General features: G+C 37.6%; 1 protein-coding gene across 3 annotated transcripts in view; it reads right to left on the reverse strand.

The window, feature by feature from the left end:
* Nucleotides 1-14,942, reverse strand: part of EML4 (EMAP like 4) — a 201,343-nt gene that overhangs the window by 52,179 nt on the left and 134,222 nt on the right. For all 3 annotated transcript variants that reach the window (XM_049870526.1, XM_049870524.1, XM_049870525.1), the window contains 4 exons: nt 6,460-6,583; nt 5,092-5,241; nt 2,220-2,289; nt 625-735 (listed from right to left, as the gene is read on the reverse strand). In XM_049870526.1, the coding sequence (XP_049726483.1) occupies nt 625-735; nt 2,220-2,289; nt 5,092-5,241; nt 6,460-6,583 (455 nt within the window). The remainder of the gene's footprint in view (nt 1-624; nt 736-2,219; nt 2,290-5,091; nt 5,242-6,459; nt 6,584-14,942) is intronic.

The raw sequence follows: 14,942 nt of genomic DNA on the forward strand, positions 1-14,942 counted from the left end.
TCCTGTATACCCTATAATTATATATAATTCAAGAAGAAACAGAATGCTTAAATGAGGCACATTCTGTCTTATTTTTTCCCCAGGATAAGGCCTAAGGCTTAGATAAAATTGCTAGACACTGAATTTTAAACCCACGGGGTCATCAATTAAGAACCAAGATAATACATGATTTCAGTGAATTCAAAGGTTTGATGTTTCCCTTGCTCCAAAATGACACCAAGAAAAGCTAATATTTGTGCAGAATTGGGCAAGTTTCACATCTGCGAATTTTCTAAATGAAACAGATCTCTCGATTCGAGCTGAGGCAGAAACGTATCTTACTGCCTGTCTCAAACTGTACTCGGCGGTGTGGGCACTCCTCTGACCATCTCCTGTGACTACGCGGGGACCCTAATTCAGCACAGAACAGAACTGAGTGTAAGTAAGTGTAAGATCTTGCGCTGTACCTAAACTAACGTACTTCAGCGCTTAGGTTAACACGCTGGCCAGAGTTAAGCAACAGCTAACACTTCATTTTTAATCCAGGGTTAGGGTGTTCTATGCACACACAGACAGAAAACTGAGTTTAGCATCTTTCCTGCTTCTTCGTTCCACTTGTTCATGTCTTTAAAAATGGTTACTCACTGCTTTTGAAAAACTCAGGCATCCAACTCCACGCTCAAAAGTTCCAAGTCCAATAACTTGCAGTGTGGATAGACTAACAGAATCCCACACTCTGACATGGGGTTGCAGAGGCTGAAAAACAAAAGGAGAAACGCAATAGCAGGACTAAATGGTACTTTTTTTCTTTTTTCACCAGTTGCCATGGAGTTGATTCTCACTCACGGGGACCTCACGCGTGCAGAACTGTGCTCCACAGAGTTTTCAAGGCTGTGGCCTTTTGGAAACAGATCTCAGGCCTTTCTTCCCAGGTGCTTCTGGGTAGGTCTGAAGTGCCAGTCTTCCAGTTAGTACCCAGTGCTTAGCCAGCCGCACCACCCCGAGACTCCTAAATGGTACTCAGGTGGATGCACATAAATACCACTACCACAAAGAACTGCCTGCTATCTTTTTAAAGTAATAGGGCTGGGTAATCGTCTAATAAAAAAAATAACTACTATATTTAAAAATGCTCCAAAGAATCTTACACAGGTATTCTCACACTATGAAAATAAGAAAATAATAGTGATAGTAATAGCAGCAGCAAATACTCTGAGTGTTTACTTTATGCCACCCATTATTTTAAGTACTTCACATGCATTAACTCAATCAATCTTCATACCAACCCTGCGAGCTAGGTACTATTCTGGTCCCTACTTAACAGATGAGGGAACTGAGACACGGAGAGTTAAATAACTGCCCTGATGTTATACAGTTATTAAATGATACAGCCAGGATTCCAACCCAGGCAAACTCGACCTGGATACCCTGCTTTTAAACATTACCTTCATTCCAAGGGAAAAAGGACAGTATAAAATCAATGTCCAATAAATTGCTAATAGTCCTTAAAAAGAATTTGGAACTGAGTCATAGAAGTCATCTAATATAACCCCTCCACTCCTTTTCTCTAAGCAAACTGAAGCCACAGAACGTCAGGAGTACAGCCATACATATCCTAACAAAAACCAAAGGAAAAAAACAAACCTGTTACCACCAAGTTGATTCTGACTCACAGTGACCCTAACGGGACAGAGCAGAACCGCCCCATATGGTTTCCAAAGAGTGGTTGGTGGATTTGAACTGCTGACCTTTTTGGTAAGCAGCCGAGCTCTTAACCACTGCACCACCAGGGTCCCATATCCTAATAAGTAATCATCAATCAATATTTACTGTTGATCCTTAGAAAGAAGGGACTTGCTATAAGCCAATTTAATATTATTGAACAGTAACTGAAATTCCTTAGGTGTTGTTAGTTTCAGTCCTGTATGAAACAAAGAGGTCTATGAACTTAGGGAAACTACAGTAGATGCTGGGAACCATTAGTTTTTATAAACAAAGAGAAGTGTAACAAGTATATCAGTCCTCCCATTTTTACAGGCAAATTAGAGGGAACACCCACTTTTTGAAAAAAATATTTACACAGTTTGATTCTCTTAAGTTTTATCTCCCCCTCTCCCCGCTTGTATTAGAAATTTTTTAGTAGTTAAATCTTAGAAGAATAAAATAAATGGGTTGTGGTTAAAATTACAATCAGTTCCATTCCAACAGCAATTTTACCAGGTGTAGAATGCATAACTCACCCTTCCATCTTTATCCACTCCAGCTATTTGTCCAGTTGCAATCCTAATTTTGTCAGGATGTATAGCAAGGCTAAAAAGCAGTATTAACAATAATTTTAAATACAGGAAATATGTGAAGCAGCAGAAATCTGCCTTTGTATCAACATTTTTCTAACAGAAATCATTTTTAATCATAAAAAACCTCATTTTGGGAATTTTTTCCTTTAGTTAATCAAACACCTCTCAAACATCATTATCTGAAAGATTTCTTTCCTAAGCTTTCAGCTGCACTTTTTCTTTTGTTAAACTAAACAGACAAATTAATGGAACACTAAATTCAAAGAAAATGTTAACCCACAACTGAGACATGTTAACAAATTAAACAGTTTAGTTGTTCAAGGTCATTTCTAGTTCATGTATATATGTATACATGGACATGGTTTTATTATAGTTAAGGTGCTGTTTTGTAAGTAGTGATTTAAATCTATTAAAACAAGTATTTTAAAACGGAACAACCAGAATGAAAACAATAATGTTCACACACTGTGAAGAATGTAGCCAATGTCACTGAACAACTTGTGTAGAAATTGTTGACTGGGAACCTAAACTGCTGTGTAAGCCTTCACCAAAAACACAACAGTATATTATCGGGGGTGGGGGTGGGGGGGGTGGGAACACAAGTATTTTCCCATTTTGTTACATAATTCTTATGCATATTCCAGGCTAAACAGCTTTTCTACAAAAAAAAAATCGCTGAACACTTAACACACATAGTGCCTCTAATGTTTTAAATTATTTTTTAATGCTGAACTCCTTTAATTCAAACTTGGGACAAGAAATTTTTAAATAAAAATTGGAAATAGCGCAATATATATGCCCAAATTGCATAAGAGTGACTGGCAAACATTTTAAAAAGATGTCTCCATGTCTATATCTAGAACCTTTCTATGTCTTGCAACAAGAGGTAACCTCAAATGAGAATATAAATTTTTTTTTTATGTTTCTTGATAGGTATTGCTCATTACTTCCCAAAATAGGATCAGTTAAAATTGTCATAAGAAATAACGATGTTTTAAAGGTTTTGCTACAACTTCTCTATATTAAGTATCATATTTTTTGAATACCTGATAATTTGACTGGTATGGACAATCTTATTTTAATTTCTTTGCTTACTAAAGAGGCTAGAGTTTATCAATATTTCTTTTACTCCACTGCCTCTGATTTAAATAGTTTATGTTCTGTATCTACTGAGGTCAACTACACTAAAGGTAACTAAAAATCTAACACCTTAACATTTGGCCATATTAAGATACTGCTTTTTAAACAATTTTTAAAAAATTAAAACCTCTAGCTTAGGTAATACATTCGCATGGTTCAAATATCAAAAGCTAAAAAAAGACATATTTAGAAAAGTTTCTTTCCCACCTTGTCTACATCTGCTAAGATCCCATTTGCCTTATCTAGTTTCCCAAACAGAAAACATATTTGGTTTCTTCTTATTGCTCATTCTAGAAAACTTTTAAGTATATAGAAGGCAGGGTAAATATATATTTTCCACTTTTACACAGATGGCAGAACAGTGTGCACATATTCTGCTCGATATTTTTATTTAAGAGTATGTACATCTTGGGGATCTTTTCACAATAATATGTAAAGAGCTTCCTCATTCTTTTTTACAGCTATAGAGTAACACATGGGTACTGCATAATCCACCGAGGTCTAACTGAGAGATGTTTACATTGTTTCCAATCTTTACCATCACGAACAATAAAGCAACAAATAACCTTGTACATATATTACCTTCTAAGTATATAAGGCAATATTTAAATAATCTCTAGAAGTTTAACAATATCTGTATCATATCCTAACAGTCATATATTAATTTTTTTCAAGACAGAGTTGCTGGAATAGTTTAAACATCAAGAGGAGAAGCATTTAAATGTTGCAAAACAATGTATCTAAGCAATAAATAAGTGAATTCAACTAAAGAGTAACAAAATTCATTGAGCAGTTTTAAAGCCTCCCTAAGCATTTAAACGGAGTTCTCAGAGTCTTACAGTTTGATGCTCTCTGGGATATTTATAATCCTTATTCAACCATGATTTCTTTATAAAAAAAAAAACAAAAAACAGAAAACAAACAAAAAAACCCCCTTAAGTCCAACGTTTATCTGCATAGAGAAAATCCTTAATAAATATTTAAAAACCAATAACCGCTCTCAGAAATCTGTCAAACTCTGGTGTGCCCCACATACATTTGACACTACCGGCCAGAAGAAATGAAACATAAGGGAACTGAGGAAGCAGACGTGGTCCTAATCTATATTTATGAGGGATATATGTTACTGTTGCTGAGACTACGCAAACCATTTTTGGGGCCTATAAGTCCTTTTCGCTTTCAAAAATTTATTCTATAGAATGCCCCATGTTGTTGCTGGATACTGCTGAGTTGGCCCCAACACAGTGGACCCCATGTACGAAGAACAAAATACTGCCCAGTCCTGCACCATCCCCACGATTGGTGGCAGGTCAGACCATTGTGATCCACAGGGTTTGCACTGGCTGATTTTCAGAAGGGGACTGACAAGCCTTTCTTCCTAGTCTGTCTTTGTCTGGAAGCTCCACTGACACTTGCTCAGCATCATGGCAACACACAAGCCTCCAATGACAGACGAGAGGTGGATGTGTGTAAGGTGCACTGGCTGGGAATCGAACCTGGGTCTCTCGCGTGGAAGACAAGAACTCTACCACTGAACCACCACTGCTCTCCTATAGGATGCCGCATAATATCTGTAAATCCTGAGCTCTCCACAAGAAATAATTTCCCAAAAAACCTAAATTTAAAAAATACAAAAATGAAAAAACAAAATGAAGAAATGTTAAATGATACCAACCATTTCACGCAGTCTTTATGACCCAGGTAGTGTCGTTGAGTTCTCTCCTCATAATTAAATAGTACAACTACTGATGCTATGAAATAAACTATTTCCCCGGTAGGAAGAAGGTAAACATTAGCTCGACAGTCCTTTCCTCTATAACCGTATCTTAAAAGAAAGAGAGTCAAGGTTTTTAATAAATACAATTTTCAAGGTATTAAATTAGTAATTGTTTCATGGGTATTTGAAAGGGAATTGGACTGGACTAGATAACTCATATCTTGTCATTATCTTATTGTGCAACTCTGCATCTTTTAATATGTTTAAATCTTAGTTTCTCCTCTTTTATCAAATACATATGGAGTTCTTCATACATCAGACAGAGTAAACATATAGTGGTGAACAATACAAATGTGGAACCTATCTCCCTGGAGCTTAAAATAAGCTCTGATGGGGAAGACAGAAATAAAGCCAAATATATCACTGCAAACGGTAGAAAGGAAAATAACAGGCTACTAAAAGAAAGCATAAAGGGAGGAACTAATTTAGATGCAGGGAAAGAAAGGAGAGATGGAAAAAAGGCCTCTCTGAGAAAGTGACATTTATGCTGGACCGAATCATGACTGAGGGATAGCCAGGCAGAGTTCGGCAGGCAAAAGGTTAGAAAAAAGTTGCAGAGAATTACAGAATTGACGAGTTTTCCCAAGCTGACTTCTGCCTGGGGTGGGGGATAGCTCGAGGTGGAGGGGGTGGTACGGAAAGGTAGAGGCAGATGGCACGGTTCAAACCAGCAGCTCCCTTCTGCTTCATCAAGAGTTCCTTAGAGGTTATGAGAGAAGTGAGAATTTTTAAGTGAAATTAGGAGTCTTTTTAAGTCATTAAGAAAAAAAAAAAGTCTGGCTGAGGAGGAGTAAATTCTGGGATTAGAATCAGCCTTGTTAATTTGAGCTCTTAATGATTCACATTATTTCAGAGTTTACAAAACAGTTATATTAATTCTTACAACAGTTTTTTTTTTTTAATAAATGAAGAAAGCAAGCTCCATAGCGGATAAGTGGCAGAGCCAAGACTCCAACGCTGGTCTCCTAGTTCCATCCTAATGCCGTTCCTAGCACACCAAGCTCCTCCTGTGGTGCTCATGGAATACTTTTTGTCCCACCCAAAGATACTACTTTTGATGGCTTTAAACTGCTAACAGTGAATGTATATGAGAAGGGATTAGCGAGGACAACTCCTCTTTATTTTTGCAATTCTCTATAATGTGGTTCTGTTATGTTTATACCACAAACGTTAATAAAAGAAACTCTTCATAGAGGTGAGGTAAGCTAATTTTTCTTGAACTAGAGACAAAGCAAACAACTTTTCTGTCATGGTAGAAAAGGATACACCCACTCCAGTTTGAGTTTCTCAGGAGGCTGTTCTGTTCTGATGTCATCGTAATTGTCAACATCAGAAGGAATGAACATTGTGATTGGCCGTCCTCGCATAAACATTTTAATATACTCTCCTTCTGTTGAAACAGAAGACAAAAATTTAGTCACACGTACTTTCTGAATAACCATAGAAAAGTGGTTCGTTAATATGGCATAATAAAAACAGGACACAAAAAGCTACTCCGGTTTTCTCCCCAGTACACGTAATTGTTTTTGTCATGTATTATTATAGCATGTAAAAAACAAAGTATACTATGAAAACCTAGTCCGAAACATTGTAAGAAAATAAATCGCTGGTCATTTTCTTAAGTAACTATTTTCATACTTAAATATAATTTAATTGGTGTAAGCTGGTACTCCTCTACAAGGCAGCAAGGAAGGCTGAAGTATAAAACGCAAAAGAAAGTAATTTTCAGGCAGTTGAAAAGAAGAAAGATTGTCTGGGAAGACAACAACTATGTCCAACACACCAGCTGACTAACACGCTGAAGTGCAATGACATGTAAAAGATATAACCTAAGAATATACCACAGAAGAGGGTAAAACACCTTCACAGTTAGGAAGAGGAAGGCAACAGAGGGACCAGGAGCTCTGCTAGGCAGCACGTGAGCAGAGCTGGGAGGTAGAGAGGGCCAACTTCCCTTACTTCACAAGTGTGCAAACAAACAATCAGCCTTGGGTCTAAACGATTAAATCCAATTACATTATACTAACATTTTCAAGACACTGCTAGGATACAGTTTTCTAATTAGTAACGTAGGTTCTAAAACATCTTTTATTTATACAAACCAACAGTTGTTTCTAAGATCTGTACCAGTCCAAAACAGAAAAGGTTCAAAAAAACAAGTCTAGAATCAAACCAATATTTCTTGCACATCTTTTACGGAAGGAAACTGCGCTTCACTTACCTAGACAGACAGGGTTGCTTCTCATGCCTTGCAATTTTTAAAAACCTTCTCACTGTCCCCTAGCACTTCACTAACCTACATACTGACAGGCTTCATTAATGCTGATAGTGACTGTGAAATGGTTCCAAACGGAACCTACACACAAAGGAGAAAGACAGGAACTGACCACAAAAGCACAGAAAATGCCCAGGGCTTGCCAACTTGTCTGGTATGCTATGAAAATAGCATCAGACCCCAACTGAAACTGTGGTTACTGCACGGTTAGCCAGAGGCCGCAATACGGCCCTATGACACCGAATAAGGACCCCAGCTACCTCAGGAGAGGACATAACTATTGAATAGTTTATATAATGCAAACCATGGAACAGGAAGGAAAGATAAGGGTAGATCACTTGCTGAGAGTCTTCAAGTACTTCTTCAGAGTCAGGTTAATTGTGCTTGTTACGGGTGAGAAGTTCAAGTTATTTTTGTTATTATTACTCACAGTGCACTCGGCCTCACGGTTTGATCTGAGAGCAGGCAGAGACCTCCCACACTATGGTGTTACCATCACATGACGTACGTCCTTATTACTCCTGATCTGAGAGTAGGCTCTGCTTCCTGATGACTTTCAGCATAATAGGTCTTTGATAATAACTAAATGATTACCAGCTGCAGCCATCCCGCTTCCACGATAACTCCCTATCTCTATGTCCTTGTCCTTTTTTATCACTTGCCCTCTTACAGGTATCCATTTGTTATCACATAATTTTCCTGCTAGTACCTTTTTAAAGATTATAAATTCTTGAGTAAATGCTTCTATTGCCATTTAGAAGGGGTTGGATGTCCAGCAAAAGGAAAAGGTTTAGAAGACAAAAATCAAAGAAAAAACATGCTCTCCTTTGCTAAACAGAACAGCTCTGAATATTACATTGATTACTTTATCAATTGTCAAGCAACACAAGCAACTAAGTGGAAAAGCAAAGGGAGTTTTGCTTGTCAACTTCTCAAATATGATATAAAAACAATAACGCATGTTAGGATGAAAATGTCTTCTCTCGCTATAAACTGGCGGTGTATACGCTGAAGGCCAAATACGTAATCTAGGTGCTGTGGACAACTCCTGGGACTTGGAGGCTATGCATTATAGTGGAAAGAACAGGAGCTTTGGAAAAAAACTGACTTGGTTTGAATCACAGTTTCACCCCTTGCTATCTGTGTGACTTTGGCCTCACTTTCCCTACTACATAAAATGATACTACTACTTACTGCCCTGGATGATGATTGATTAAATAAGACATCACACTGTAAAGCTCAATATGAAGTCCTCAACAAATACTTACTCCTGTCCTTTTGAGGAGTTGTGATGATTCTAAACACTGCCTAACCCACTGCCATCGAGTAGATTCTGACTCACAGTGATCCTATAGGACAGCGTAGAATTGCCCCATTTGGTTTCCAAGGAGCTGCTGGTGGCTTCGAACTGCCAACCTTTTGGTTAGCAGCCAAACTCTTAACCACTGCGTCACCAGGGCAGTGGACCTGCTTGTAATACATGACTTAATACAATGTAATATCTCTTCACAAGCTTTAAAACGATCATCTACAGAACAGCAGGTGTAGGCAGATAAATTACAGTTTTGTAATTGTGTTTTACAACAGGGTCCACAAATTTAAATGCCCACAGGGCCAGACAGGAAATGCAAATAAGACAAGCAGGAGACTACAGGTGGATTGGGGAAGGGAGGCACTGGCCTATGCTACATCAGGGAGACAGCAGCTCGACCGCCCCATGAAGGATGTGGGCCCAGTGTTGCTAAATCTTCTCACTTTTCAAAAGAAATAAGAAATCTATAATTTATTGCAAAATCTCCCAACTTTTAAGTGTTTACTCCTTTACCATAAACAGGAAAACACTGGTGGACCAAATATACACTTCTTTGCATAGTGACCACCAGTATGCAATCTATCCATTTAAGAAGACAGCTTTTACCTTGGGGGTTAGGTAAAATACACAGATGAAGAAGAGCCTATTTCCCCCCAATCACTGTAGAATCACATTCTCACTACGGACTTTTTCTTGAGGCTCCCAGGTTTCTTGATCTTACTTACAGTGAAAGGACTTGTCGATCTGTTTGTCTTACCACACTGCTACTTTCCAGCTGCCCTCACTCAAAAGTACCACAAAGTCCAGGAGAGAGAGATGGGCCATGGGACTGATCAAAGCAGAAAAAGCAAGGAAATCAAGAAATTATTAAATTACCCATCTCATGACAGTTGCTAAACACAATATTAGAGCTCTCAGTATTCAATAATGAAGCTCCTGCTTATGGAAATGTAATTAGCCTCAACATTTTGCCTCCTACCTGGGCCCTGTCAGCAATCCCTGGGACTAAGAGGGAACCTCTACAGTGTAGTGGGGAGAACACAAGCTTTGCGATACAGACAGGCCTTGACTTGAACCAGTTCTACTAGCTTATGTGCAAACAAAATACATATTCTTACTTGAATATGATCAGTGATAGAGTAGTTTAATTACAAATGAAGAAATCCTGTAGGACACTGTTGATAAAAATATCGTAAAAACCTTTAATTCATCCTTCTAGACTCTTATAACATTGGAGCTACCGTGAGACTTAAAAGCTCAGCTAGTCCAACCCCCTACTTTTCAGGAGGGGAAACCAAGGCTCAGAGAGGTTAAATCAGGTTTTAAAACTATGTTCCAAAATTCTGCATGTTATTTAGAATCTGGGAACCATTTTCATTCTAAAACCATGTTCTTGGCCTGCACTATCCAAAATGATACCCACTGGTTACTGGACACTTCGAATGTGGCTAGTCCAAACTGAGATGTGCAATAAGCAAAAAATACACAGAGGAATTCAAAGACTTAGTAGGAAAAAGAATGTAAAATAGCTCATTGATTTTTTTTATATTGATTGCATGCTGATACATTTCACATATATTAATTTTATTATTAAACTTAACCTCACCTGGATCCTTTCACTTTTTAAAATGTGGTAACTAGAAAATTTTAAATTACATGTGTTATGCATTATACTTCTGTTGGATGGTACTGTTCAGATAACAGTAGAGAGATCCTCAGGCTAGTCCACAGAAGACCCATTGTCTGACAAGGTAACTTACTTATAATCCAAAAAGTACTAGCTTGAGTTCTGGATCGTAACAATAGGAAAAAAAGAGAGTATAATAGAAGAGGAATAAAATATTTCCTCTCTCCTATCTTTGGGAAGAGTGAATGCCAGGCAAGATTGTGAAATACCTGACATTGCACTTTCCTCTCTGTGTCCTCCTCCCACCTCCTAGCACTTCCCATCCAGTCTCCTCAGGTTTTGCTAACCCTTCTACTTTAGCATCTCGCCTAGGCTGTCCTATGCTCCAGAGTGCTCCAAACTGTGAAATGATCTCCATATTCCCTAACAAAACTCCTGCCCTTTAGGGACAGCTATCTCAAGTGCTTGGAGAAAAGCAATACTGTTAAATGGATTCATACTGATGTGTACACAACTGGCTATTAAAGTTATATATATATATATTTAAAAGGCGTTTAACAAAATTTATTAATCTTTCACAGACTGGTGACAAAGTAAAACGAAAAATTCCGGCTGAGTGGAGAAGGAAGATCGTACTAGGCATACTCTGCTCCGAGGTCGGTTCTTCTAGTGGTTTCTGCCTTTTTCGCAGCTTGCTCTATTTCTGGAATTAGAGATTTTTAAAGAAAAATTGCCTTTCCATGGTATCAGCAGAGCTTAAGGAGTTTGGACTATGCTTATAATTACCTGTATAATGAGTACTGTTTGTAGAACACCTTTTAAACTTCTAGAATGCTCACAGTTTAAAGCATCTTTATCCCCAAAATTTACACTTTAGAAAGCCATTATTATTTGTATTTTACAGTATTTTAAATATAAAAATTGAATTTTAATATATTAAATTATGGCGGTGTGTGATGGTATCCAAATTCTTGTAAACAAATAAAAAATTAGAGTCTTCACTTAGATTGAACCTTTTTTCTCTGATCCTACCAGTTCTGTTCCCCAAAACGACAGTGCTAAAGAACAGAAAGATTATGAAGATGCTAGGAATACTGACTGCGATTTTACAGTAGAAAGTGACAAGGGCCATTTTAAATTGGATAAAGTATCTTCTTAAAAATATCTTTTTCAAAAAAAAAAAAAAAGATTTAAGTTCCAGTTATTTCGTAGTTAACAGCCCAAGATTTTAAAAACCTACTTAAACAACGTAATTTGGAAGGGTATTTGACTTTGAAAGTAAGACTTGATTGGTACTATCCATAAAGTCTAAATTTCACCCACTTTCAATGGTCTAGCTGTAAAAACAGATGATAAAATGTAGATTCCCAAGTCAAAACCTAAAAGGAAATTTAGAAGGATATAATCTTACCCCATTTCACAGATTAAAAAAATTCCTAGTTATGGTGCTTGCCAAGTATTACACAGTTGATTTTACCCGCTAGGACAAGAAATTAGGTCGGAAATACTTGACTTACTACTAAAAAAGGTTACTCTACTTTTATTTACTCTACAGTCAGAGTTCTATTGGCTGTGAATTTTGTTGACTACTTAATTAGCACAGCGGGAGTGAGGGCACACAATGAAGGCATAAAAGACTTAAATCCAGCCCTGGAAGAGGCTTACAACAGAGATAGAACCAAGCTCTGGGCACATGCTAATCAACTCTTATACTAATTAATCAGGTTTTCTTTGCTGTTTTGTTTACAATTGGGATCCCCATAAAACAACTTGAAAATATGCAGATACGGGAGTCTGCTTAAGCAAACATTTTAGATTATTTTTACTGCCTGAAAAGAGATTTCTTTGGGAAAAGATGGAAAAGAAGTCTATTTCTAACATCATCAGATATATAAAACTTCTAAAAGACTTGCTATATTGCTGAAAACCTCTCTGAACTAGGCAAAGTCATGGCTGAATTTTAAAAGCTCCTTCAAATCACTCACTTACATCCTCAGGAAAAAATATTTTAACCCTAAATAAATGAACTGAAGTTCTTCATTTTATCTGAGTATATTATCTTAGAATGAGTCATTTAAAAAAATAAGACAGTCAAAAAAGAAACTTGGTATCTGTATCTCCCTAGCTGTGCTTTCTCAATTGATTATATTAGAAAGAGAGTCAGGAGACCCTGGGGGGGGAACAATAAAAACCAGTGTATGAAATTCTGATTATATAAATTAAGGAGAGGCTTCAACTTTAATGTTTTAATTCTTTAAAAAAAAATCTAAGTCGAATAAAGCAAAATGTGAAGACTCTGATAAATCTCCGTTGTCTGTAGAGGTACTTACTATACTATTGCATTCATTTTTGGAAAGAAATATTTCATGATCTTTAAATAAAAAGTGTCAAACACATTATTTAAGAGACATAATCAATACAATAAGGAACGCTGGTGGCACAAAAGGTTAGCGGTTGGAACCCACCAGCCACTCAGCGGGAGAAAAGACCTAAAGATCTCCTACCATGAAGACTAAAGAACTACAGCCTGGGAAACCCTATGGGGCAGTCCTACTCTGTCAACACAGGGTCGTTAGGAGTCGGGATCAACTTGACCGCACATAACAACCAATGAAACATTTTTAGTAAAACCGTTCCTTCTAACTAATTCTGAATATAGTTCAGGGATGCGGCTGGTGATTTATCATGCCTCTTCCCTTCAATCTTGGCATACGTCACTGATCAAAAATCATGCCTCTTTCCAGCTAAGCAAAATCACAAGTTTCAGAATTCTTTTCAAAGTGCTTCAAGAATACAATACTCAACAGAGTTAGCAAGACAATATGAAGTCTAATCGTCATTTCTGAATTTCTAACTATAATACATTGTAATATAACTCTATTTCTAACTACAATATCTCAGTTAACTGGCTTGCTTGAAGAATGGAAATTTTCTGGTTAGTGGCATTTTCTGGTTTAGATTTTATAATCTATGCCTATTGTGAAGATACAGTATGGGTGAAAAGTCTTAAAGCACAATATAATAAATACGCATGAGACTAGTAAGACTTTCTCTTATGAAAGGTCCAGAAGAGGCAGTCGGTGCTTTTTTCTCAGGTGAAAATGAGGAAGGAGGATGCCAAGAACACATATTCTTAGAAGGTGGGTTATATTTAATAAAAACTGAACAGCCTTTAAATATATTTTTAATCTAGAAGATGGCTATCACCAACCACAACATTAAGAAATCAGATCTTTGCTTCACAGGGTTTTGTTTTGTTTTGTTTTTTAAATCTCTAACAAAGGAAAGCTCCCCTTTTTGGGGGTGGGGGTGGGAGGAGAGGAGAGTCTCCTTGTAAAATATAGCGACCCAGGGAATGGTTATATAGCGCATTTAAAACGGGCCAGTACCTACTACATTTTAGAACTAAATTGTAAGCATCCTTTGGAAATACAGCATTTGGCTTCCTACCCTTCCTGTTTATCCACACTAAAACAGACTTAAAGCTGGCGCCTTTCTCCCTAAATTCTGGAATTGTAAAGGTTCTGATACCCTCTAAGTAACAAGGAAAGAATCCTAACTGTAGTTCAATTAAGGTTTTTTTGGTTGTTTCAACTGCACACCTTCTCAGAGGACACAACACTCACTCTGTATGTTTTACAGGCAAATTTTAGCTGTTCTTTCAGATACAACGTTCAGTTTACACCCAGACTGGTCAGGTTTTAGGCCAGGATGTGCCTGGTGCCAACAACTCAGAGAACACCCCAGGCCGGGACGGATTACCCAATAAGCAAAGTATGCATGGGCTTACTTGTGCTTACTCACTAATCTGTAGTATACAACCCGTGTGAAACTGTTCACTACAGATTAATAAGTAAACACAATTCAGCCTGGGAGTACCTTGCTTACTGGTTAATCTGCCCCTGCCAGGCCCTGAACAGGAGCATTTGCATTCACGTTCTTTCTTTAAAGGGTAGTTTACAAGCCAGTTAGCATGGTATGGGGGTGGAGTGAGAGGCCTGTCCTCCACTTTCTATTTGCCACATGAAAAAGCTTTCACAAAGTTATTGAAGAAACCCTAGAGATGTCTAATCTAAACCTAATCATATGTGAGGAAACTGAGGCCCAAGGTCTCAGGGCCTCCAGGGAAAATTTATTTTCAGAAGAACAATGTTTCTTTTCTTTTTTACTAATTTCCTTTGGTAAATGGAATTTTGTTCCTCCCCAATGCACGTTCATAATTTTAGCCATTGTACAAAGTGATTCTTTACTCTTTTACCTTCTGTGATACAGGTCCTCTCACCTCTAGGTTCCATGTCTGTACCACCTTGCTTCCCTTTTCCAAGTGAGCTGCCTAAGGCAGCTTCAGTGGCTTAGGATAAATCTACATTTTATCAATGTAATGGCCAACAAATACAAAATCGTATGCACACCTTACTGTTCTTACCACAGCTAGCAAGCTCCTACCTCAGAGCTTTTGTAGTCCCCACTGTTCATAAAGTTCTTTCCCACATGTCCATATATTTCACTCACTTCCTTCAGGTGACTCAATGTCA

Source organism: Elephas maximus, chromosome 26 (assembly GCF_024166365.1).
Source record: "Elephas maximus indicus isolate mEleMax1 chromosome 26, mEleMax1 primary haplotype, whole genome shotgun sequence".
In the NCBI taxonomy this organism is placed as follows: domain Eukaryota; kingdom Metazoa; phylum Chordata; class Mammalia; order Proboscidea; family Elephantidae; genus Elephas; species Elephas maximus.